At 40.2% G+C, this 27901-nt stretch overlaps 1 protein-coding gene across 1 annotated transcript in view; it reads left to right on the top strand.

The window, feature by feature from the left end:
* Window positions 1–4317: 4317 nt before the first annotated feature.
* The window catches only part of LRIG3 (leucine rich repeats and immunoglobulin like domains 3), a 47385-nt gene continuing 23801 nt past the window's right edge, over window positions 4318–27901 (top strand). The window contains exons 1-3 of the mRNA XM_008003862.3: window positions 4318–4665; window positions 10364–10435; window positions 10640–10714. Of these exons, the coding sequence (XP_008002053.3) occupies window positions 4430–4665; window positions 10364–10435; window positions 10640–10714 (383 nt within the window). The 5' untranslated portion in view covers window positions 4318–4429. The remainder of the gene's footprint in view (window positions 4666–10363; window positions 10436–10639; window positions 10715–27901) is intronic.

Raw genomic sequence — 27901 nt, 5'->3', positions numbered from 1 at the left:
ACAGAGCTATGAGGGGCCTCAAAAGATATTAGCTCTCATCTGCCCAGATACCCAGTGGAAGTTCTCTCTGCCCTGTGGTTCATGAAAGGTTTGAGAAGCCTGTGAAACTATTACACTGATGTAAAGTTTCAGACAGGCAGGTGGCTCACGCCTGTCTTCGGGATGCCGAAATGGGTGGGTGAATTTCTTGAGCCCAGGAGTTCGAGACCAGACTGGACAACACTGTTAAACACCATCTATCTATCTATCTATATATATATACACACACACACACATAATACAAAAATTAACCGGGTATGGTGGCATGCGCCTGTGGTCCCAGCTATTCAGGAGGCTAAAGTGGGAGAATCACCTGAGCCCAGAAAGTTGAGGCTACAGTGAGCCAAGATCCCGCCACTGCATTTCAGCCTGGGTGACGGAGTGAGACCCCACCTCAAAAAAATAAAAATAAAAAAATAAAATAAAGTTTTCATGTAGGACTAGTTCCCCTTTGTATTGACCACATGGTTAAGCACATATTGCAATGGAGAACAGTGATTTTTAATGTGTGCTGCATTCTTTCCATATCATCCTCTTTTACTGTCTCAACGATCACATAAAGTTCTGAGTAAGCTTAAGCGACACCCATAAAAGATCCTCTGTTGACTGATTCCCAAATACACTTAAAGTGGAACAAGATCTTACTAGCAAAGTAACTTTTCCAAAGAAATCTCCTAGATATGTGTAATCTCCTCTTCCCACATTTACTATTATCTTATCTTCATCTAATTGGATAGCACTGTTTTAGCGATCACCATTAAAGAATCTTTCCCAACCTTCAAATTCATTATCATAGAAATAAAGGTATTTTCTTGTTGTACTTGTATTTATTTGGTTTACACAATATTGTGTGACATTAGTAATAAATATTAACAAGTCTGTAACTACTGTGGATCAGCACCTGACAGGTAGGAGCAAATATGCAAAAGCTGTTCTAGGAAAAGGCTGGTAGTTTCTAGATTTCAGCTGGTCATAGGCATCAGTCAGTAGGTTGTACAGACAGAACAGAGTGACTGCTAAGGAAGTAACTCATAAATGGAAGCCAGCCAGGTAAGAGAGTTTTTTTTATTGTATTCCTAATTTACAGACTGAGAAACTGGGGTACTGAAAACTTAAGTAATTTAACTTCACCATAGCCAGTAAAAGCCTTAAAGGTGATAAGGAATACACATTTATGGGAAAATTCTATAGTATTACCTAGGGGTTGGAGTGAAAATGGTCTAGTACACTCCAGTCAATAATGATGTGCTGGGAGTACACAGGAGGTACAGATAGTTAAACTTGACTCAGGGAAGTCTTTGCCAAAGGAGGAATGCCATCAACGGGGCAGAAGAAGGAGCAGAGAATGATTTGGACAGAAGAACCATTTGCAAGAGGGCTGAAGGCAAGAGCACAGCTGGGAAGAGAATTGCAAGTAGCTCCTAGAGTAGGAGAAAAATGAGGAAAGACAATGAACTAAAGAGGTAAGTAGAGGCTCAACGCCAAACAAACAAACAAACAAAACTGTCAAAGTCACTCTAAAAAATTTGAACTTTATTCTCAAGACACTAGGAACCCATGAAAAGAACTTGTCAGTTGAGTCACAGGCTCAGATTTGACCTTCAGAGATATCACTTGACTGCACTGTGGAGAAAGGAGTAGAACGCCAGATAGGTGGAAAGAGCAGCTGGTGGTCTGGATTTGCATAATTTCTACAGAGAGAAGATACATTTAGGAGCTAGCTTTAACAGGACTTGTTAATTGATTGAATGTGGTGGTGGTGGTGGTGAGAATGAAGTAATGTTAAGGTGACTTTCAGGTTTCTGGGACATTCAATTGGATGGAGGAAAGTATCCATTTTTTAAGACAGTGAATTTAGGAGGAAACAAGTCAGTTTCAAGGGTGGTGAAATTTAATTCTAGACATGTTACATTTGAGCATCCAATTTTTAATGACCTGCGGGTAATTGCGCATATGGGATTTCGAGTTTAGGAAAAAGAACCGGACTGGAAATATGGATGTTGTATATGTCGGCATGTAAATGTAAATGGAATTCATGGAAGAAGATGAAATTATACAAGGAGAATAAAGAATGAAAAAAGGAAATGAGCCAAAACTCCCCAAAATGGTAGCACATTTATATCCCTGTCATATGTCTCATGTTTCAAGAGCAAGCCTCCATACTGATGCCACCATGCTTAGGCATAATGGCATGTATATAATGGAATCTTTCTTCTTCTAAAAAACTTCAGTGAACTATACCTAATTTTCCTTGTATGAAATAGATGGTGGGCCAGGTGTGGTGGCTCACGCCTGTAATCCCAGCACTTTGGGAGGCCAAAGTGGGTGGATTGCCTGAGGTCAGGAGGTCAAGACCAGCTTGGCCAACATGGTGAAATCCTGTCTCCACTAAAAATACAAAAAAATTAGCCGGGTGTGGTGGCCGGCACCTGTAATCCCGGCTACTTGGGAGGTTGAAGCAGGATAATTTCTTGAACCCAGGGGGTAGAGGTTGCAGTGAGCCGACATAGCGTCACTGTGCTCCACCCCAGCCTGGGTAACAGACGGAGACTCCATCTCAAAATAAAAATAAAAATAAAAATAGATGGGGGATACTGAGCTGGAAAATCCTTACCATGACTGTAGTGTGTCTTGTCCACTCTCAAGCGGACAAAATCATAAATTCAAAATCAAGGTGCTATCATTATAGATATTTTCTAATTATAATTATACATCATCCAAAAAGGTAGTGAGGTTGTTGTTAATGGTAGGTGGAAATAAGAAAATGGGATACCGTATCTAAAATAGGGTGTGTTAACTTCAAAGTGAGTCTTTTCCTTTCCCCTGTAAATGGGAGTGATTTGCTACAGTGAAAAATCAATGGGCATTAGAGTCAGGGTTAAAGTCTCAACTCCACAAGCTATCTCCACTCCTCAATCATGGGCAGTTTACGTAACTCCAAGGACAGACAAGCTTGGGCAAACAGCATGCAATAAACAATGTACAGAAGTGAAAACTTACTTTAAGCTTCCAGGATTTGTTTTTTGGTTTGTTCATGTTTTTTGTTTTGCTTTTATTTTTCTTTTCCTTTTTTTTTTTTTTTTTTTTTTTTTTTTTTTTTTTTTTTTTTTGCAACAAACACATTAGTTACCTTCTCTAGGTCTATTTCCTTACCCGGAGGAGGAAGGCCCCTTAGCACATGATCTCTGTGGTCTCCATTAGTTTCAACATCCTGTGGCTCTGATCACTTGTAAGTTAAGGAACAAACTTCACTGTGAAGTCCTGTAGCCTGAATCCAGCCCCAAACATCCACTCCCCCAACTGAAGGGGCAGGGAAGCACTTTTACCCTGGTAGCATTCTCAATCAACATGTGTCATTACTCAAAGCGCAAGTGGCCCAAGGTGCATATACTAATATTTTCCTCGAAGGTCTTAGTTTTCATTTTATTTTGAAATGTCACTGTCACTACTTTCATTATTACTATTACCAGGAATCCGTGATTGCCATCGAGGTCTACTAGAAGGTCATTCCCCATCCCCCACTCCGCCCAGCTTTATCCAGTGCACGAAGGCTGGCTATTTGTAACTCAATATACACTTTACAAAACCACGAGTTTTACGTTTTATTATTGTTTTTACTTTTGAAACCGATGTATGGGGGAAAACCCACCAGCATTAACGTTAAAAGAGCTGTTTTCATTGAAACCACTGTTTTATCTGTGGATGGTAGAATAATTTATCAGTGTCTTTAATTTGGAATTGAAAGTTTTCCTGAAAACACTGCTAATTAAACTTTACTTCCCTGAAGTTCTCTTAAATACCTCCAACTCCGAGAACTAGCCTAGTCTTTGCTCACTCCCTTTTGCCTTTCGACTCCATTGGATATATGTTTCCCACGACGCAGTGGAGGCTTCTGGCTGGAGAGGCTGGAAAATATAACTCTGAATTTCCTACAATCTCAGCTCCACTTTCTCCCGCGCGTAGGCCCCCGGCTGGAGCGGTGTTATTGTCACGTGGCCGCGGGGACGCCCGCAGCCTGGCCGGCCAATGGGCGCACGTCGACCTCTCCCCGCCCCGCCTCGCTATTCCGTCGCGCGGGGAGTTGGCGCAGCGCCGCGGGGTGGAGGCGAAAAAGTTTCTTTTGCGTACAAGAAGGGGCTTCGGCGAGCCGACGCTGCTCAAGCTGCAACTCTGTTGCAGTTGGCAGTTCTTTTCAGTTTCCCTCCTGCTGTTTGGGGGCATGAAAGGGCTTCGCCGCCGGGAGTAAAAGAAGGAATTGACCGGGAAGCGCGAGGAACAAGCGCGCACGCGGCCGAGAGGCGGGCGTGCACCCTCGGCTGGAAGTTTGTGCCGGGCCCCGAGCGCGCGCCAGCTGGGAGCATCCGGCAGAGACAGAGGCCGCTGGACCGCGATGAGCGCGCCGAGTCTCCGTGCGCGCGCGGCGGCGTTGGGGCTGCTGCTGTGCGCGGTACTGGGGCGCGCGGGCCGGTCCGACAGCGGCGGCAGCGGGGCACTTGGGCAGCCCTCCGGGATAGCCGCCGAGTGCCCGTGCCCCACTACCTGCCGCTGCCTCGGGGACCTGCTGGACTGCAGTCGCCAGCGGCTAGCGCGTCTTCCCAAGCCGCTCCCGCCCTGGGTCGCTCGGCTGTAAGTGTTCTTCCCCGCGACGGGGGGAGGGAGGCCGGGCCTCTGGGGATTCGGGAAAACAGGAGCGGGCGAGGGCCTGGTTGCTTGGGGTTTGGCGTGCATTGCCTTTTTTGCCGGATATCTCCTTCTGGCCCAGGCCGCGATCGGCGCTCCGTGGACGTGGAAAAAGAACTGTCTGGGCCTCAGTTTCCCTCCCACGTGCCTTGCGGGCGGCGCAGGTGGGCTTTTGGCGCGTCCTAACTGGCTGCAGGTAGCCTACGGGAGGGGGCCAGTGACTACGCCATAGGCCGGGAATGAAGTCCTGCGCCCTATGCTAGCCGAGGGATTCAAATGCGCGCTCCTGCCAGGCCTAGGCGAGATAAGTGGCAACCTGCGCACATCAGGAGTTTGCTGTTCTCCCTGAGTTCTGAGTCTAGTTCAGCTTTAGTTTCTAGCTGCGTCAGACTCTTTTTCCTGTTCCCACCCAGTAACTGAAGTCAGGCTTTTCATCTGGGAAGCCCCCTCAACAGAATTCGGTCACTATCCAAGTTATGGTAGACGTACTTTTGTTCTCCCTCTGCTTGCTTTCACATTAGCGGACCGTAAGTTCCCACTCCTCAACCAGATTGTAAAGACTGGTCAGTAGCTGTGGAAAGGAAGGAACTCAATTATTCAGAATCAAGGGCGTGATTTCTGTAGCTCCTCAGCAGACGGTTTAGGGGAGAGCGCAGGGTGCTCTTATGCAAGTGTTTGGATTTTAGCTGGGAAGTCTGAAAACCTGAAATCACTGCCAACTGCGTGAAGAACAAGAAAGAAAATGTAATTTAGTTGGAAATGCTGATCTTTTCCAAATGTCATCTTTCTATTCTTCCTCAGTCCCAGTTTTAAAATTGGAGGAGTACTGTAGGAAGTATACCCTCAAAACTTGTATTTTTTGAAGTAGTTGTTCTGTTTAAAATAAAGTGCAGTTCATACGTAATCTTAAATTTTGACTTAGCAGAATTGCAATGAAAATTCTAAGTTCTTAAAACAAATCTAGTGAACTATTCCAATGCCCTAATCGTGGTAGGAGGTTTGGTCAGGTGTTTAAGAATTTATATTTTAAAATTATTGTGCTAATCTAAATAACTTCTGTGAATGTAGAATTGTTGGCCATCAGAAAGTATACTCCTTGTGTTTTTAATAAGCCTTAGTTTAATAAAGTAGAATTAGAGAGTATTGGATTGATATTTAATTTCTTATCATGGGACGTTTTATTTAGTAGTTTTTATTACAATTGCAAGAGGAGATAAGGGCTTTAACGGAAAGCAGGGAGACTTTCAATTAGTTGTGGCTAATTCTGTTCAATTGCCTCTTGTGGAGGTCATGCTGCCTTATTCATGAAATGTGAATGGCTCTATTGACAACATATGGAACTGAACATGGAAATGACTGGAGGTGAACACTTAGGAATAATAGAGTGATGAGAAAGAGAAAATGAATACAGTGCTTCCTGGATATTTAGAAATGCTTAGATTATTCACGGCATCTAACTTGTATTCGATAGTTTTTCAATGTCAAGTTGTCTATTGTGATCATGCTAGTGTGCAGTACTTTTTTTTTTCGTGGATTTAGATGTTTAGAAAAAAGAAAATCTGTGGTGCCCTTGATTAGTAGTTGAGTTGAACCAAAAGGGGTTCGATACCTATTTAAACATTATCTTAAAAGTAGCTGACCTAATTAGGATTTTGTTTTGCAGATAATTTGGTGGCACACTAAAAACAAATTAGAGTTTATTTGGTTAGCACAGTCTTTAATTACATTTCCGCCAGCAGTAAATTGTCTCAATACTAGTCCACATTCCTTAAATGTATGTGAAAATAAGTTCCACTTGTATAAATAAGCTCTCGGTCTGTTGTCAGGAACCCCACTGTGATCACTCATTGGACAGCTCTGTCATTCTTGTACTTCTGTGACTTTTAACCATCTTTGTAGGTGTCACCAAACCATGTGGTCTGAATTCTTTATTGTAAATATTTTTTTTGTTTGTACCTAAAACTCTAGAGGCCTCCTCTCTCCACTTTTGAAAGAGACAGAAAAACACGTGGAATTGAGTTTTACTTTCTCTGTTATTTGGTATTTTAGAATAGGAGTTTCAAAAGGCTACTAAAGTTTTTCTTAATTAGAAAAATCGTCCTAACGAGATGATTTCCGAGTTCAGGTATAGATAGAAAAATGCATGTTTTTCTTCCACGTATCTTACCTTCTCTTTCCTCAGGTAATCAAAATAGTAGAAGTTTGTCTTTGGACTGGCTTATGAAAGCACTTTTTAGAAAAAGTTCAGTAACTGTCTTTCGTTTTGTTGAATTTGCAAGTTTAAGAAAAATCTCTACATGTGTATGTATTTTTTCCACTTTATTTGGTTGTGATTTATTACTATAGGAGGCCCATGGGTGAAAAGTTGAATAGTTTGAGCAGTAAAATAATGATACTGTATCAGTACTCCTTTTAGAAAATAACCTCTAGTACTTTAATGAAAGTGCCTCTTAAAAGAGTAACTATGTGAGCGAGCCTTTGTCTAAAAAAAACAACCCAGTAACCATGCAAAGCCTTGCTCACAACTGCCATTAAAGGCAAGCTAGAGTTTGTCTAGAATTTGTGCTTAAACAGTTCTCAACCTAAAGAGGAATGCTTGTTAGAATGTTATTTAGCCCAGAGACGGAAAAGTTGCTAAATTGCCAATGAGAACTTCCAGTATTATTAAATTCCCACTGGCATTTCAGAATTATTTGTCTTATGTAGAAATGTTTGAGTTCTCAACAGGACCCAGGCGAAAGTCCCAAAGGTAGTTTCTGCTGGTGTGACTTCTCTAGTGTTGACCTGTTATAAATCTTCTGGTCCGTACCAGAATTGGGGGTGGGGTGGGGGTAATAGTCCTTATGGTTTTCACAGCTGTTTTTCTATATTTTCCAGACTAAAACTTGAATATAACAGGCTGATTTATGAGTCACTTTGGATCAGTGTCTTAAAACAGCTATAGCTTGGCTTTTTGTTTTTCAGCTTTCCAGATTTCTGCTGAATTAGCAGCTCTGCAGGCCCCAGTGGGATTGATTAAGAAGCTGTGCTGGATTTGCATTTAAAATTTGACTTGGAAGTCAGATTTCCAAATGCTAAAAGGAAGAAAATGATAGCTTGAACCAAATGTTGCAAATTGATTATTTTCATATATATTTATTCATTTGCTAATATGCAGGAAGAGAGAAGTCTGTCTAACCATGTAGAAAGAGTTTGATTTTCAAGTTTTGGCCAGCTGAGCTCTGGGTACATAGTTAACACTTCTGTGTCTTACTACCTTTCCCATTCATTAACCCCACTACAAAAAGCTTTTGTAAAAGTTTTGTGGGGAAGATGTTCATTAATGGAACTCTAAACATGAATAATCTCCTTTCTTATTGAATGTTTTATGATCTGGGTTTAAGAAAACATCGACATTGTACAACTTGAATCTGTTTTTAGTGGTCTAGCCGTAAAAACAATATAAGGAAGATTTAGGAAAATGTGACATCCTTTAACTGGAAAGTAATCATTTCTCAAATGTAAACTATATTAAATCTAAATTTAGGTACACTAAAACTTTCATAGCTGTAAGTATTTGGCAGTAAATGTCATTTAAGGGGCGTTTTTTTTTTTTCCTCTTACATATAATGTAGTTTTAATAGTACACAAAACTCAGGAATGGAAGTGTGTTGCAATAACTGAAATATTCATAGTTGCCAGCTCCTGCTTCTGGATCAGAAATGAGGGGTCCCCAGCATGTGCACTGGTCTCTGAAGGCAGTTTCTTATTTTTTACAGGTCTTTTGTAGGAGGAATCTTATCCCATTACTAGTTGAAAAAAAGTTAGGCACTCTATCTCATTTTTCTCACAGAATTGCCCTGTGAAATAATCCTTAAAACGAAATGGAGAGCTCAGTTTTAGGGTTTTTTTTTTTTTTTTTTTTTAATTCTTAATTAAAAAGAAAATCACCTGTGTTAAATATTAATGCCAGATTGCTTCCCCCTTTCTTTTTAAGACCTGAAACAATAGGGGATGCAGTTTTACGCTGGCACAATGCTCTTTAGTTAAGTGGGTCCAAATGAGACTTTCTGTTGACTCAGGCTACCTCCCAGGTGAAAGACTCTTTTCCTTGGTTGTTTTTTAAACCATGTGGGAAATCTGTGACTGTCTGGGGTGCTAAAAGCACACAGGTTTTGTTTGAATCCTAACGTGAGTTGTTGGGCTCACGGTTTCCTTGATGAACTCCAGATGGACTTGAGCTGGGCGATGAGGGAAAGTGTCTGGCTCCAGCCAGCGTGGTGAGCATGCACAGCAGTGGTTGTAATTGCAGGATTTTTATAGTTTAAAGACTGTGCCAGATTTTTTTCGTGTTGTAACTCTACCAGAACAAATCTACTCATGTCTGTCACTGTCTGGTAGGTCTTTGGGCAAGCATATTTCAAATAAACCTTGCAGTTTTTTTTTTTTTTTTAGGTGAAAAAGAGAATCCAGGTTTATTCTCAAAACAAAAACTCAAAGACTGAAAGGATCTCTGATTTCTAATTGTTAACTAAACACTGAGTAACACTTGCTTCTCTGGAGGTGGTTTCTCTTTAGTTACTTTTTAGAAGGGGTATACTTAACGCATGTAACACATAATTCATGCTTTTCTCCAGTCAACTTTGGTTATTTAAAAATCTCTGTTTTAAACACTGAAAAGATTAGTATGGGTTGGATAACCTCTTTCAGTGGGAAGCTTCAAGCCATGCTGTTTGTTAGCCTGGTTTTTCATCACTCTTGAACCATTTCATTTTTATCACACTGTTTTGAAGGCACGTAGTGAATGTATTAACACATATGGGGAATATAACCAAGACTATTTGCTGGAATTTATTCCATATTTGAATCTTAAATGAGATGACTTTCTAGCCTAGAGTATTGTATATGTATGATTTTGTTATTGTTTTTAATAGTAATGATGTTCTATGGAAATTGTTACTTGAGTTAAATTGAGTTATTGAGTAAGAAGCACATTTATTTTAATGATTGAAATCTGTTCACAAGTTTTTGTGCAATCTGCTGAACTTTGTTAGATGGTGATGTGGTTTAAATTATATATTACCAGATATTGAAATTTGGGGAATTTAAGAAAGCAGAGGGTTTAGATTGTTTTCTACCCTCTCAACACTCACACACAAAATAATACTTTAAATTTAGTGCTTTAACGCAGAGAAACAAATATGTATGCAAAGCAATTTCTGTTTTCATTGACTGCAATAAGGACATCGATGCTTAAATGTATAACAATGAAAAGAATTCTATAGAGGCTTTAGTTTCAGCAACCTGCCTAATTAGCTCCTTTTCATAAACCATGATGTCATCATATCAGGTTGGGAGTGGGGAGATGGGAGGGTGAAGCAGACCTGCCAGTTCACAAAAGATCTGTTCACCGTGTGCCAAAAAACATCTCTTAAAACGTTTGTGGGCTTAAAGTATTTGAATCTGCCAGTCTCCTTAAACTAATTTTGTCCTTGGAGCTTGTATTTTTGAGTTTGGCATTTTGGTTGCCATCTAATTTGTGGACATAATAGACCAGTTATTTCTCCTGCTCCCACTAGTGTTCATAGAGACACTTCATGAGCCCACTTAGCACTATCAGTGATTTTTAGAAATGACTTACAGTTTTAATTTTGTTTTCTTATAGGGACTTAAGTCACAACAGATTATCTTTCATCAAGGCAAGTTCCATGAGCCACCTTCAAAGCCTTCGAGAAGTGTGAGTCTTCATTATTTTGCTTTTAAGATTTGAGTAAAATACATTACCCCTTATGCTGTTTAACTGTAAGGAATACTTGGATTATAGTGAGTTATTCAAAACTTTTAACTTGGGAGGTATCTTGAAATAATATGTAAAGTTTTCACCTCTGTGAATGACAGATTACCTAATCAGCTTTTCTTTTTCTTTTTTTGGCATTTGTAGGAAACTGAACAACAATGAATTGGAGACCATTCCAAATCTGGGACCAGTCTCGGCAAATATTACACTTCTCTCCTTGTAAGTGAATATCAGCAGAATTCCTCGTGTATGTTTACAGGAACCTTGAGTAGTAGTTGCATAGGGACTAGCATAGAGATCTTCGAAGAAAAAATTGAATATTTTCTTCAGGGCGTAATAAAGATACGCTCTTTAAATTGGTTAACTTGTCTTCTAGCCTCTAACTCTGTCACCCCTAAATTTCATGTATTCTTATAACAACACACTTTACACTTTGCTGTCATTGCCGAACTGGTCTTCAAGATTCAAAGAGGCCAGCTTTACACCATAGAAATGTGTATTTGATCATATTCTGTAGACTAGGACTTTAATTCTGGTATTGCTCAATGGTTGACATGGGGATCTGTGGATTATGTATTACTTAGTTCCTAGTGGAGAATGATCAGAGTTGTTTTGTGAGGAGAAACTGGAGTTGAGAAGAAGCCATTGGAGTATCCTCTTTTAAGTGTGGTACCTGCAGTGGAAATCGGAGACATCAACTCAAAAAAAGTAAATATGTGACTGAAGACAGAAATAACTTTGCAGGTTATTTTGCAAATAGGAGTTTTCAAATACAATTAAGGTTGTACCAAGTTTTCTGTGTTTTTAATGTAGGTAACGTGTATACACATGCATCGACGTAGGTTTTGGAATAATTTTGACTTTCAGCATTTAAAGGTAGCATTTAGAATGCCTGTGGTTTAATTTCTAAAATCTAATAAGCTTACCACCTTAATCTTAAATAATTTAAAAATATATTTAAGCTTCTGATGCTAAAAAATGTTTTTCTTTAAGCAACTTAGGGAAAAAACCACCATTGTTAGTTGGTTCTGAGAGAGGTGTTGGGAGGGTTGAAATTATACAGTAAATTTCAGGAAAGCTGTTCAATTAATAGAGTGATCACTACCCAATTGCTTACATCTGGTAATTTATAGAGGTTTGTTTTTACTGAGGGCCCAGGTCAGCCAAGTCACGGGTGCAGCCGCTGTGTCTGCTTTCCTCTGTTTGAATAAGAGCTAAGTGACATTTGATACTGATGTGGTTTTTCCAAAGATCAGAAACAGAAAGGAATGAAAGAAAAAGCAGTTGGTATTTGACAAATAAACACTGTATTTAAAAAACATTTTTATGCTAGCATAAATACCTTTTTTCTTTGTTTTTTACAATTGCTTAAAATGTTAGAATCTAAATGGAGTGCTGGTTTTGGTATCGTAAACATCTGCAGCTATTCTTGTTTGACCAAGGTGGCCTTTTTAAATTCCACTTTGCTCTTTCTGTCCTCGCACTGCATATTGGCAGATTCTGTCAGTATGTTTAAGAGAGCTTGAGGGTCGCGGCGTACTTCATGGCTGAGAGGATCCGCAGTGCAGTTTTGTAATCTGGGCGGGGTGGGGAAAGCAGTCTATTCTTTGGCATGGTATAGTGTTGAAAGCATTACGCACTTGTGAGGAAGTTAGAAAATTATAAGTAACCTAGTGTTTTACACTTTAACGTTATACTTAGAAAGCTACAGTGATCTCTCAAAAGTTAGAAATTTGTGCTCCTTCAAAATTTGTCCTCTTCTCCATATTGTTTTTGTGTTTCACTGTAGCAAGTGCTGGGTGTGAAATCACCCTGAATAATTTCACTTTCTTTCTCCTTACTGAGTTATGGTACGTCTGGCCAGTGATTGCTTTGTTCATCTCACGTAATGATACATCCAGTGTGTTACCTGGATTACATAGACTCTGCGAAGAGTAATTTATATCATGGGTCTGATAATTCAATGTGGAGAGTAAAAACTTCTTTTTATACCAATGAAATATCTTGAAAAATTTACCTCTCTGGTTGTTTTCATCTAAAAATGTTTTGTTTCCTCCTGCAGGCTTCATTGGATATTGTAATACACAGTCATTGTTTCTCCAGCGCTTTTAATTTCTGTGTTGTGTAGAGGAAAACATTTTCTTTTATATAGAAACACTTGAAAATAAAGCTAAAAATGAGTTCTGAAATACTTTTCTGAGACTTAAAACAGAAAATCTCTTAAGTTATATAACATGACACAGATTGAAAACTTGCTGTAGCACCACAATGAAATCTCATATCTTTCAAAATAGTTTTTAGAATGATTTGACTTTCATATTAAGAGTTTTTGTGGGTTTTTTTGTGTCTTTTACATTTTGCAGAGGAAAACATTTTTATGGGTTATTTGCACAGGTTAAATAGTTTGAAAACTTGTGTTTAAAGAAAATGAGTAATTAGTTGAAGTCTTAATCATAGGATTTAATATTACTGCTCCATACTCTTTCTACTCTATGCCATGAAGACCCCTCCCAGCTGGAGGGGCTGCACGCAGAGAAGACTGTCCTGGTGAGACTTTTGTCTTCTCATAGCTGTAGAAGCCAGGAGCTGATAATTGGATCAAAGGGAACCCCATGTCCAGAGACGAATTCAGTTAGGGACCTATTCTCATAATATCAGGGAATCTGGGATGATAGCAATCTGGGATAATCTTCCCATTAACAAAGCTCATCTCTAACCTTTTTAGGAATCTTTTAGCATGTACAAGGCCTGAATAGAAATGCTTTCCTTTGAATCCCACACAGAACTAGCTGAGAAGTCAACCAATATGCTAGGTGCAAGGCATGATTTGTATGTTTTTTAAATTTTTCTCTCCCAGTATCCTAGCTATAGCAGGATGAGATATTTTAAAAGTAGTGGAATAATCTTTGGAGTGAACATATCTTACAGTAAAACTCTATTGACCTGGCTTACATAAGGGAGTTGATTTTTCTGAAGGTACGAACTCTGGCTTTGTGTGATGTGGAATGACCTGCTCGAGCATTGGACATGATTGAAACCTGTGCCCTGGGTTAGGGAAGTTTGAATCCGTGAGTTCTACAACATTGTAGTTGAACAAAAGAGCCTTGTTGGTTATTAGAGCTAGTTGGATCTTAGTCTTGATGCTAATGGTTTACATAGTGTTACCCACCATGCAGATGCTGGCCTGGTGTCCTAGAGTTGAAGAGTGTTAGGTCAGTGACTGTCAAAGAGGTACCTAGGGAACTTGTTAGATTCTCAGACACTATCCCTAGAGATTCTAAATTAGTAGATTTGGGTGGGGCCCAGGAGTATCAATTTTAACATATGCAATATTCTAATCAGATATTTCATACATATTTCTAGAATTACTGATAAGGGTCATATCATAATCAAGTAAGCCTTTTCTTTTTATTTCTTATCTCAAAAGTAGAGCATTTCTTCTTAATCCATCATTGTCTTATAGCCTGTCATCTTTCCAGAGGTGACATTGTCATCATTCCAGAGAGGTTGTTATATATATTGATGACCTTTGCTGGTAGGACACCAAAACATGTACTCCATCAATGGAAAGCCATTGAAGAGATGTAAAGCAGGGTGACATGATCAGATCTGCTATTTGAAAATGTCACACTGTCTTTCGTGTGGCAGATGACCTGGAGGTGGCAGGAGGATGGTTTAGAGGGGCAGATAATGAAACCACGTGATAGTTGAGAAGCCATGGTGGCCTGTTCTCCAGTGAAGTCACATCAGTAGAACAGTGATTGAAAGTAAAGCTCAAGTCAGGTGGCCTGGAATTAACTGTTGGCTCCACCTTTTGCCAGGGTTGTAACCTTGGGCAAGTTACTCACTGACCGTGTTTCCACATCTCTAAAATGAGAATAATGCTGGTGTCTATCTCATAGAGTTACTGTGAAGATACAGAAAATACAGGTAAAGCTGTCTTGCATGTACTGAGTGCTCAGTGAATGTGAGCTGTGATAAGGATGATGATTCATTCAACTGCAATTTATTGAGTATCTGCTATGTACCAAGCCCTCTTTTAAGTGCCGGGACACCCAGTGAAAAAGCATACAAACTCCCTCTTATCCTGAGGCCTGAGGCTTCCATTCTAGTGAGGAGAGAAAAATAAATAAGTAAATAAACATCAAAAGAAAAGATAACATCAGTTCATGATCAATGCTATGAAGGAAAAGAAAGGAGAATAAAGGGATTAGAGAGCTCTGGCAGTTGTGCCTTAATGTAGTCAGGAAAGGCACATATTTACCAAATCCTACTATGTTCTGGGTACTGTTCTGAGGTTAGGACTCAGCAAACAGGCAGGAATCCCTGCCCTCATAGAGCTGACCTTCTCAGGGAAGGAGAAACACAAAAGTAAGAGATGTGATCAGAAGGGGATAAGCAGGGAAGATGTGTCAGAAGAATGTGGCCAAAGAGGGGTTTTACAGTTTTAAATGGGGATATAGGGAAAGGCTTGCCAGGAGGAAGATACTTGAATCAGGGACTGAAAGTGAGGGAGGGAGTTGTGTGTGTTTCTGGGGACATTGGGTCATCTCTGCTAAGCCTGCCCTGCCACATTCGGGCCCATCTTACCTTGTATATCTAACTTACATAGTAATTAAATAATTTTGTTTATATTTTTCTCCTCTGCTGTATTTTGAGGCCTCAGTAGCTAACTCTTCTTTTCCCCAGCATTTAGTGCAGGTATATGGCATAAATTAGTGCTTAATTAATGTATGAATTACATTATCTATGAATGTATGAATTAAAGAATATTCATAGAATAACCACATGCTGTACTTAGTGTAATTCAGACAGATCTCCTTCTGTACACTTAGTTTAAACCAGTGGCTAAAGATTTACAGTGGCTACAACATCCCTATGTTTTACATAACTTGTGTTCAACTATGCACACTTGAGAAAATAACAATAATAAATTCTGACAATAGCAATAATAATTAAAAGGAAAAAAAAAGAACAAGAGAAGTAACTTAACACAAGGATTCAGCTCACCACCCTAAGCTGGTGAGTGCATGCCCTGGAGTATGTATGAGGTGGGAAATAAAAGCCTCCTTTCCCATATGCCTTTCTAAGCATGAATATCTCAGCCCACTGAGGGTGACATTGGTGTTCAGACATACCGCTTTTTCACAGCCCCCGTGCCCTTCACACTTCTGAACTACTTTGACATACCCTGAACCAAAAATTTAAAATGCGCAACAGTGACAAAACCCTCCTCTTTCCAAATTGATCTCTTCCCACACTGAAGGAGAACTGCCCATGTTAGAGTCATTGAGAGGGGAGGACTGTCTACATAAAGTACCTTGCTGGAGTCATAAGAGATCTTCAAGAGTGTGTTGATGATACATGGTTTTCCCCCATCTGCTGGTTTGGAACCTAATGCCGCGAGATGTGGTTCCATCACATCATGCATCCTTCTGTATTGGAGATGCTTTGGGGGTGCAGGAAAGTAGGACAGTTATGCCCATTGCTATGCTACAGAGATCAATACTGGGTGGTAGGAAGTACTGGCAATTTGTATGTCATGAATGGTTATTGTAGAATCCCAAGAATGGCGATTTCTCTTTTCCAATTTTGAAGCTTTTACAAGCATAGCATGTGTAGTCTCTAATGGCATGGTCACACATCTCCTTCCAGGGTCCGACTTCTGTCTTAGCGAGCTCTCAATCCCCTCAGCCCACTGCAGTCTCAGACGCACAGAAAGGTGCTCACTAAGAATCGAGTAGACAAGAGAAATCACAGGCCCTTGTGCAATAGAGGGGAGCCCTGAGCTGGGAATTGGACTCACAGAAGCACAGATTTTCGTCTCATCTCACGCTACTAACCTGTCTGACCTTAGGCAGACTTAATTAACTTTTCGTTGTTTATCTGTGAAAACAGTCTAAGATGTCTGCACATCTCTCTCCTGGGGTTCCGGTAAAGGATCAAATGGCATAATGTACATGAAAGAGTTCTGAAAGTGTGAGCACAGGCAGCTGCTGCTTTTGCATTGTGGTGGGCTTGGCAGAGGAGCAGAGACTGGAGGCAGTGGGCCAAAGTGGATTCTTCAATGGGAGGGTCACAGGAGGAATGCAGGATTTAGAAACATTATCCTGGCAGCAAGAGATGAGGGAAGGAAAAACCACTTTGCATTGGGGGTGAATTTTCAGGAAAACTTCCACTCTCTTCAAATAGTTCCTAATAATTTTGGTGGATACTCAGTTAATAAATAACAGCAATATTTGTAGCCTGAGGGCTTGTGTATCTATAAAGTGAATTTCAAGCGCTTCAGAATGCCCAGCAACAATGCCTACTATGTGCTAAGTGCTAGGGAACAAAGGAAAAATAGGATTTGGCCCCCACTTTCAAGGTGTTCTGAACAAGAGAGAAGACCGATGGTAAAGACATAGCACACGTGGGGTGTGCCCGGGACAGTGGAGGATGCCTGGGCCACCGCATAGATTTCAGGATGTGCGGAGCATGGGGGAAGTGAGGAGGAGAAGGAAGGAAACTTGTGTGAGTTGGTAGGGATCAGCTCAGGAAGCTTCTTCCATGCTTAGGTGATTTGCATGTTTGGAGAGTCTTCATTGAAGACTTTAAAAAAAAAAAAAAACGGGAATAAAATGACTACACTTAAGCACAGAATCTGCTTTTCTCCTTTTCTTTGATAGTCATTAAAGAAAAAGTCATTCATTTTCATTCATTAAAGTCATTTAATTTTCAAAATCAAGTGGATAAAAACAAATGTGGCTTTGATAATAAATAATTAGGACTTGCCAAATGCCTCTTACCCATTGACCCTGGGAGCTGTTCAGTGTTCTGAGCCCTACTGTGTGTTAGGACCACATCTTTTTTTCTCACAAAGGGAAACCGGCCATGAGGTGGGAGTCACAGGAGCGTTGGCTTATGAATGATGAATAGGGTAGAGTTGGCTGGAGTGATCACAAATCAGATCTGCAATATTCCACTATTTATATACTGAACCCAGCACCATATTAAGTGAGAATTTCATTCATAAGCATGCATTTCTCATTACATTCCAAAAATCAGACCATTAAAAAAACAAGTTTGGGAAACTCTTATTCGAGAGACTGTTGCTTGGGTACATGGCACAGAGTTTATTTAATTCATCACACTCAACCTATAACTTTAAAGTAATATTGATATTTTAATGTACTCTGAATTCAGAGGTGAAGTTGCAAAGAGGGAAGGCAAGCATTAAATGTATTTTCAAGTGATGATGTCTCTTAGTAACGTTGTGCAGTAGAGCTCAAAGAATTGCTACCTTTTTTTAAAAAACAGAACTTTTATAACTCAGTATTTGAAAAGTGGTCGTTTGTCATATTAATTATGGAAGTTGAGGAGCAGCTTTAGCCACAATTAGAACTTAAGTTTCTGGGGAAATGGGGGAGTTTTGTTTTTATGAAGTGGACAGAAACCATATCCCATCCTTATACTCTCGTCTTAGTATAGAGAAACCCATGGAACTTGACCATCTTTACTGCCAGATGTATCTAGAACGTGTGCTGTCCTGATGCAGATGAATGGGCTGTTTCCTTCACATGTAAAGGACATCATTGTATTAGAGGTTGTCCTAGTCTGTTTTCTGTTGCTTATAGCAGAAGACCTGAAACCTTTGCAGAAAGCTATACAGAATACCTATAACATCTTTAAGTTATACAGAAAATGAACTTATTTCTTATTGTGGAGGCTGAGAAGTCCAAGGTTGACGGGCCTCATTTGGTGAACCTTTTTGCTGGTAGGGACTCTGCAGAGTCCCTAAGCCGTGTAGGGCATCTTGTGTCAAGGGGGCCTGAGCACACTAGCTCAGGTTCTCTTCCTCTTATAAAGCTGCCAGTCTCACTCCCATGATAACTCATTAATCTGTTAACCCATTAATTCACAAATAGACTAATCCATTCATCAGGGCAGAGCCCTCATGGTGCAATCACCTCTTAAAGGCCCTATCAGTACGACCGCGTTGAGCATTACATTTCAACATGAGTTTTGGAGAGGAGCGACGTTAAAACCACAGCAGGGGACTGCAGCCTTCACCAGTACATACAGACCAGATATTACGTTTAATGGAAATAAACTTGTGAAGCTCAAGTCTTACAAAATAAACACATAAACATCTTAATATGATAAGTTGTAATGTTTTATTGGATTTTAAAATGTTTCTAGATGAGTTACACATAAAAGAGAGTTTGCTATACACAGAGCTGTATTTGTGACAAACACTGTAAGTTTATCTTCACATTATAAACTGGTCCCCAGAATTCAAGGTTGCTAGGTTTTTGAATTCTCAATTTAGAATGGCCGTATGTGACACACAAATTTGTGATTGTTGCATAGCTCCTTAAACCCTTCAACAGTTCCCATTGCTCTTAGGTGAAGAGAAGAATCCTCAAGATATACAATGCTCTGCATGATCTGCTTCCTGTTGGCCCATTGAGCAGTCTCTGTAGTCACCCCTCAGTTCTCCAGATGTGCTAGGTTGTTCCAGCCCTGGGTCCTTTTGCATATGCATTTCCCACTGCCTAGAATACTCACCCTGCCTGCACTCTGTTTAAATCACACCCTTAGGTTTCCCTTTATACATTTTTATATCTCCATTATTATAATGTCTACTTTATCATCATATAAGTAATTGTATTTTTTGTTCATCTATTTGTTATTCTTTAAAAAGTTTCCCCCACCAAAATGAAATTTTATAGCAGCTGAGATCATGTCTATTATTTTCCCCATTGCAACCCTGGCATGTAGCACAGTGCCTGGCCCATGATGGATGCTCAGTACATGTGTGTTGGATGAACAAATGGATGGCTTAGTCCAGATTAATATATATGGGTAACTTTTCTGTCCCTGCATATCCATTGTTTTCCTTAATAAGACTTGGTTTTTCCAAGGTAACGACAATTTTAGATTTGACAGTGACCCATTTTGGGCAACCTTTCTGTGGTGTTGAAGCCCGTAAAATTCTTTCCCTCTTGCTTGACTTGACTTTTCAGTATAGCTCGCCACAAAAACTCTTGTATTACCAATATTTATCCTGAACCTACACCATTCTCTCATGCCCTCTCTCACCTTCATTCTATTAATAGCCATTTCAGTTGGTGCTTTAAAGTATCAGGTACAACTTCTACCAAGAGACTTCTCTGTGCCAAAAGGAGACTTGTTCTACCAAGAGCGACAAGACAATAAAGCTACAGCTAGTTTCTTTTCATGATTGGGATGGCAAGATTCAACATGTGTCTCTATCCTGGCCTAGTTATTTTTCCCTCTTCTCTTCCTTATTTTGGTTTCTCATTTGACTTCTATAGGGCAGAGGTTCCGGGCTCTCATCTGATAGGGAGACCCAAACAATGAAACAGAGCTCTAGCAGTACCACCTCCTCTCTTTTTGGCTGAAAGTTGCTTAAGTACTAAATTTAAAACATGAAAGAAAAGGCAATTATAAATATAAACACCTCCTTTCTAATACTTAAAATCACCTGCCTGCTGTCTCCCTGTCTCTCGTATAGCTTTATCGAGCAGATAGAGCAGTCTCTAGAGTGAGGTGGAAGGCAAAATGAAATATTAAGGTGATATTCATGCTGCAGGTACCATACAGCATAGGATAAACATGGTAAACATTCTTCGACTGTCACTTTTAGTGTGCATGAGCAATTTTAACCATTTTTAAAATTAGAAATTATGAAATAGAATCAAAATGAGCCTTTTTTTTTTTTTTTTTTTTTTTTTAGAATAAGATGCTTTTGAATTGAGTCACGTCACTTTGTGATCCCACACAAAGTATCAACCTAGGATAGAGGACAGTACTCTTCAAAGATGAATGGATATTTACAGACTCAGGGAAGTAGTGAATTAATTGTATAAGTCTCTCTCTTATTCTCCTCTGGCCTTTCCTGTCTTAATTTCCTCAGTACAGTTGCCATGTAAATTTTAAAGCAAAGGTGAAAGGAGTTAGGAACAGCTTGCTGTATTATATTATATAACTGGTGATAACCATTTGTTGATAGGTTAGTGTGTTGTTGCAAATTCTGGTAACTTGGAATCAGAAGAGACATTTTCCTCTATAGAGAAATCCCTGGAAGGGTGGTTGTCTGACCTCTCTCTCCTTAATCACTTCTAAGAATAGAAGGTCATTCTTGGTGAGCAGGCTTTCTGTAGTGACTAATTCTAATTGCTAGGTTTTTTATACGTTAAGCAGAGGTCTGCCCTTCGGCAGCAGCTTCTCCCTATTATTGTAGTTCTGTGTGCTGGAGAGAGCAACTTCTCTTTTCTGCGTAATTCTTGTAAGTCTTAAAATACAAGATTTTCTTAAAGCATTCCCTTCTCCTGGGTCAAATTCTCATTCCCATTTCTTGTATGACATGGGGTATAGACAAGTGCTGTCCAATGGCACTTTCTGCAATGATGGAGGTATTCTGTATCTGTGTTGTACCTGGTGGTAGCCATTAGACATGTGAATATCGGACACTTAAAATGTGGTTAGTGTGACCCAGGAATTGAATTTTCAGTGTAAATTTAAATAGCCACTCATAACTAGTGGCTGTTATACTGGAAAATGCAAGTCTGGAGCCTTAAAGTCCGCCCCAGCACACACCTGTCTGGCATGACAGTATAAACACAATGGCTGGAACAAGATAATTGAGATGTGGTCTGACTTATACAGAATGTGGTGGGGTCATCTCGACCAGAATACCGACCATTAATGAAGCTTAAGATTATATTAGCATTTTAAGCACCATGTTGTATTATTGGCTCATACTGAGTTTGTGGTCAGCTGTTGTCAGTAAGCTTGTTGTCGTTTTTCACAAGAATTGCTTTCACATAGGCCTTGTAAAAGCGCTTGATTAAAATTCTAAAACACTGCCTTATCCCAGCTCAATTCTCATCTTGCTGTTTAGTACGTTGAGAGGTTTTGGATCACGATTCATCTAACATATGAATTACACTTTTAGTTTTTTGGTGTTTGCACTTGACCATTCACATCTCTATGTTCATACAAATGTCGACAGCACAGGGCCACAGTAGCTGCCACTAGCTGCTTCCCTAAAGGTTAATGCCAGCCTGTGAATAAAGACTAGGGATATGAACTCACCTGCCTGTATGATAATTGTCACCACATTTTCTATGTCTTATTCACAAGGACAAGATAAATACTCAGGTGAAATAAAGCTATTCTGTGTCTGCATTCTAGTCCATTGGTCTGTGCACCATATCAGAAAATAAAATGAAATTAGTTTAACTGGATGTGTTTATATGGAATCAGTCGTCTATATGGTAACTGATGCAGTGTTTTCTGGTTTGTACTATCATCTGAAGTGAAAATTCTTTAGGCTAATTAAAAAATACATACAAATCTAAGTTGATTTTTTTTTCAGTAAAACAGACTACAGTAACTTAATGGTTTTATTTTGGTGTTTAGAGAAAAACTAGTTTTTACTCATTGAATTTCTGTTGAAGGCGTGCTATTAAGCGTGATGGACTGAGTGCATTTATTTCACTCTGCTCCTTCCTAAAAATCCCTTTAAAATAAAAGTAAAGGAATAAAAAAGTGCATACCAATGTGAGCAAAGAGAAAATAGAGAACACGAAGAAAGGATATAGTTCAAATGGAAGATGCCATACAAATTTTGCAAGCAAATGGATAACTTGTAACTGACTTAAAAGTGAGAAAAAGTGAAGTTGATCCAAAAAAAACAAACAAAAGAAAAAAGATGCTTCAGAACCTCAAAGTGGCTTAGGAATTTAGAACCTGTAAAGATAGTGTGCAGAGTAGGACTGAAAACAGGATTGGTTAAAACTTTTGTATAGCAAGATAGAAGTAATCAGACCTCCAGGTTTCTCCTCCAAAACTCAAAGCCCAGTAACTATCTTTCCCATGACACAGAGGTTTGGAAATTTAATTTTGGGAGACCTTAAATAGAAAGTCTCTGGGATTCAGGACACAGGCCCAGCTGTGTTGGGGTAATGATTGAGGGGGGCCACATCTTCTAAAATCAGGAAAATTAAGTCAAATTTCAATACTGAAGACAACACCCCCACCCCTCAGTTTATTTCCTGTTAGCCTTCCCAGATGGTAGCATCCAAGCTGTCCTCACCAGACTGGAGACTGGAGAATTTGAGAGAAGATTCACAGAAATTGACATGTGGCCATTTCATCCTGAAATAGGTCCCTCCTTCACCTGTGCTGGCACTCACTATTCAGCAAGCCCATACCACACACAGGCCTCAGGAGGCTCTTAGTGCTGCTTTTTATTAAGTATAAATGAGTAGCCAGTGATCATCAGACTTTTGAGAATATTTCTAACAATGAAGTCAGAGTTTGAAACAAACGAGGAATGAGAATCAGAGACAAATGGAAAGAGAAAGGAACATCAAAACAAATTTAATATCTTTGGAGAGAAAAGAAAAGGTACTATGTCCACAAAATCAGAAAAACATGGTGAAAAAAAAACAGTAAAAGGAATATTCAGAAAAGTTAACAATACAATACCAGACACTTTAAAAAGGTAATAAAAATGTTGGGAGAAAGTTGAAAATCTCAGAAAAAAGGACCAAAAAACAAAGGGATGGAAATCATGGGAAGAAAAAATAAGAAAACAGGAAGATGAACTAAAAAGGCTAGCCGTTACCTAATTGGAATTTCACAGAGATGTCAGTGGAGATAGAAAGGAGGAAACTATGAAAGATACAAAATTTTGAATTTCCTGAAACTGAGGAATATACATTTCTAGATTGAAAGGACCTGCTGAGTGACGTCTCAATGAAAACAAGGCAAAGGTGGTCCTATGAGGACTGTGCTCCTAGCGCATCACCATCACCTGGGAACTTGGTAGAAATGCAGCTTCTTTGGTCCCCACCCACGCCTAGTGAAACAGAAGCCCCTGCCCACCAATTCTGATGTGTGCTAAAGTTTGCAAAACACTGGTGCAGAGAGTCAGAACGGCCTCTGGCTCTCCAAGCTGGAATCATCCATGAGCAATGTCTTCAAAATGTTAAGAGAGGTCGGGCGCGGTGGCTTCCGCCTGTAATCCCAGCACTTTGGGAGGCTGAGGCAGGTAGATCACGAGGTCAGGAGATTGACACCATCCTGGCCAACATGGTGAAACTCCATCTCTACGAAAAATACAAAAATTACCTGGGTGTGGTGGTGTGTGCCTGTAATCCCAGCTACTCGGGAGGCCAAGGCCGGAGAATTGCTTGAACCAGGGAGTCGGAGGTTGCAGTGAGCCGAGATCGTGCCACTGCACTCCAACCTGGCAACAGAGCCAGACTCCATCTCAAAAAAAATCCTAAGAGAAAAGGACTGATAACCTAAACTATACACACCCAAATCCTATAAGGATATTTTCAAACAGGAAGTGACAGCTTTTACACGTGGTTTCTTGCAAAACTAACAAAAGATAGACCCCAGGAAAATGAAGGAGCAAGCTGAGAAAGAGGAAGACTAGACATCCAGGTAATGGGACTCCTAGGAGAAGAGAGGTGAAAGAAACCCCCAAGAGGGAGGGTAGGTTCTACAAGAGGCTGCAGTATTTACATGATGCAGCTGGATGACTTCTCAGCAGCAAATCTGGTCATTCGCAGTGTTTCTCATCCAGATCTAGAGTCACAACTCAGTAGAGCTGGAAGATATCATTTCATTTCATTTCATTTCCCTCTGTTTACAGGACAGAAAACTAAGGTTCACAAAAACGTAATAGATCAAGACACAAAACCCGGAATAGAATTCCTGTCTGGGGAGGTGTAGTTTGAGTTATTGTGTCAGATCTTATCAGCAGGTTGATTAATGTAGAGTATCACAGTTTTATGTTTACACTTTCTGGCTGGCAGCAGTAATGGACATTCTGTTTTCTGATGTTCATATGCATTTTGAACAATAGCTAAGGTAAATCCTTATGGTGCAGTCTACAGCTGCTCTTGAGTGTCTGAACTCTAGTTTGTTCACTCTAGGGTCTTGAACTCATTTATTTTATCCTGAATTCTGGGGAACCAAAGATAAATCAGAGGTTCTCTCCACTCACAAGTAGATCGCAAGCCTAGTAGGGGAGACTCAAACCAGATCAATGGTCCGAACTGTGAAAATGACTGTGGAAGGCCTCTGCCCCAAAGAAGAAATAGGAAAATTTTTTAAGTTTACTAAATCAGAGTAGAGTCCATTTTTATTGTACATAAATTACTTCAGATTAAATATTTTTTCAATGTTTTCTTTATCCTGTTGTCTTCCAGGATTTGCTTTTTAAATTCCCATTTACATAAAGGACTAGATTGAATTTATACTTGGGGATCAAAGAAGGGCTGTTTGCTATGTGGTATGAATGGGGCTTTTGACTTCTTTTTCTTTTATTGATCTTTTGTTGTTGTTGTGTTAAGAGACAGGGTTTTGCTATGTTGCTCAGGCTGAATTTGAACTCCTGGCCTTAAGTAGTCCTCCCACTTCAGCCTTCCAAATAGCTGGAATTGCTTGCATGCACCGTGGAGCCTGGCTCATATTTCTTTTTTCATTTTTAACATGTGTTATGACTAGTGCATGAATAAGACACTGATTATTGCTGGACCTCTATATTAAAATATTAATATGTGGCCATCTTTATTATGTTTGTGATCCAAAGGATAATTATATTTTATGTTGACCTGGCTTTTTGCTGAAAGAACTGACTCTTTGCTTTTTTTTTTTTTTTTTTTTTTTTTTTTTTTTTTGAGACAGAGTCTCACACTGTTGCTCAGGCCGGAGTGCAGTGGCCTGATCTCCGCTCACTGCAACCTCTCTGCCTCCTGGGTTCAAGCAGTTAGTTCTCCTGCCTCAGCCTCCCAAGTAGCTGGGACTACGGGTGAATGTCACCATGCCCGGCTAATTTTTTTTTGTATTTTTAGTAGAGACGGGGTTTCACCATGTTGGCCAGGCTGGTCTCGAACTCCTGACCTCGTGTTCCACCTACCTCGGCCTCCCAAAGTGCTGGGATTATAGGCGTGAGCCACCATCCCCGGCCTGACTCTTTGCTTCTTACACCAACACACGTTTGCTGGTTAGTGTCCTTAATTCTTCATCAAGAATCTGTCTCCTTACACAAGTTTCCTCCATTGGCTTTATTCTTTGATGCCACAGTACCAATGGACCAGTCTAAACATGTGTTCTTTTAATGAAACCTCTTAATTATCTTTTTAGAAAAGAGATGAGCAGAGACTGTTTATTTTTTATCTATATGAGAGGAGTTCTTTGCTTGCCAAATTTCTGTTAAAAGTTGCCTGATATTATGGGGTGTTAGTTATTCCAGCCAAGATAGTTTTCAGGGAAGCTTTTCGGAAGGGAGTGGGGGTTATTGTTGGAAATATAAGTGACCTTGAATGTGTTGGTAGAATGTAGTGTTTTCTTTAACAGTTTGTAATTCCTTTATAAATGGTGCTAAGCTGGTTGTTTGCAAGTTATATATAGAAATTAGTATTTCCTTGGGGCCAGGCTTGACTGTACCAGTCCATACATTTAATCTGCTTGCTTGATGGTTGTTTGTATGGGATGACCATAGATTCAGCAATTCGTTAGTTGCAGTCACTGAATTGGACTTAGGGGATGTGGTTAGAGTGATGCATTCTAAGAAAAGACGGTATTGCAAACATAAAAAATGGCTTCACATTAAATTTCAGTGCACACATCCTCTAAAAGGAAAATGCTGCATGCAGATACCTTCTCTAAATTGCCTAGATTGCATGTCCTTACACATCACAGCTACAAGGTCTTAAGCTGCCTGTTATCTCGCGTACTAGGGAGGAGACAGCTAAAACTATTGACAGATACCCCTTATTCAACAGGAAGCTACACTTTGGTTGGTTTAGAAATTCCAGCGTGAGAAAACCTGATATTCTGGTTCCTCACTGACAAAGAATATTCCATTCTGTGGTTCTCCTTTCAGACCCTGGAATTAAATTAACACCATTCATATCCACTTAAGAGAGCATGAAGGTTCTTTTGAGACAGTTATGCTTTCTGGAGATTACAGTGAATCAAGAAGTAGAACCAATCATCACACTAAGTGGTCATATCACTAACTTCATAAGTTATATTTTACTGTTGTTAATTTAGTCCAGATTTAGATTCAAGGCAGGTGTTAAGGGTATCCAGACAAACTAGCACAGTTCTTATATGTGAGAATAACGCACTTATCCATTTTCGTAGTGATTACAGACGCATTAAAATGCCAGTATTGAGCTGTTCTGGGCAGTAGCATCTCACACCTGAGCACAGGGGACCCTAGTCTGCACTCTGTGTCTTAGAAAACCTCCCATATCAGAAGCACCAAGTGCAATGGTAATGGATAGTGAATGAGAACTCCAGTAGAGCTGAACTGGGTCCCTGTGGCCAGAGGCTGCAGAGCTTGAAGAACTGATCCTGTATGTCAGGGAAGGAGAAAAGCACAGTGTGTGCCCTGGAAACCAGAGGAAGTGTGGTGCTTCGCCCCCTAAGTGGGCATCAAGGTCACCCATCATCCTTCTGTCATCTGTCCTGCGTGGAGTTAGGAGCCTCCAATTGGTGCCCTTGCACCTGGTCGTGCCCTCCTCATCCCAGTCTTTCCACCCACAGCCTCAGAGTAGCCTTTCTAAAATGTACATGTGATATTGTCACCCCACCATTTGACATCCTCTGGCCCCCTCCCCACAGTTGACCTTGAGATAAAGGTCAAATGCCTGATGTGGTTTCCAGGGCCCAACTTGACAGCTCTCGTCTCCCAGCGGCCTCACTCTTGAGCCTCTTGTTTCTCCAGTCTCCACCTGTGCACTCTGTACTCAGCCATCAGGTGTTCCTTCATTTCTTCAAGGGGAAGACTTGCTCTGCTCTCACTTGCCCAAATCTTTGCCTCTGCTTGGAGCACTAGCCTCTACTGTCCCTTGCTGAGCCAACTCATCCTGCAGATCTCAGTGTGGCCGTTTCTTCCCTTCCTTTGGGAAGTTTTGCTGACCTCCAACATTCTCCCTACCGCTGTATAGAAGTCTGTTCACAGTACCTCCACTGCTCACTCTTCCTTTCCTGTTGCTGCACTTACCACACTGTGGACAGCTCCCTGTTGCCTGCTATTCTCCCCACTAGACTAAGCTCTGTGAGGTCAAGGGGCATGTCCATCTTGCTCATGTAGAACTCCAGCACTCTCAGAGTTAAATATCATCAGATGAAAATGGCAAGCCATGTTTGCCTCTGCATTTTAAAGGTATTTGGCAAAGTCGGCTGAAAAGTGAAATGGGCAGCAAAATGAAACCATTATCGTTGGACCCAAGAAGCCGAGGCTAAAATACCTGGGACTCCTGTTTTTCCAGTGGCCTCTTAGAAGCCTGAGGGAACCATCTGGCATTCCTGACCAACCCAAGTCCCCAGGTCTGTGTGTCCACAAGGGACTAATTATACTTCACT

Source organism: Chlorocebus sabaeus, chromosome 11, assembly GCF_047675955.1.
Source record: "Chlorocebus sabaeus isolate Y175 chromosome 11, mChlSab1.0.hap1, whole genome shotgun sequence".
In the NCBI taxonomy this organism is placed as follows: Eukaryota; Metazoa; Chordata; class Mammalia; order Primates; family Cercopithecidae; genus Chlorocebus; species Chlorocebus sabaeus.
The sequence above is the reverse complement of the archived record's forward strand: the minus strand, read 5'-3'. Positions and strand labels throughout refer to the sequence as shown.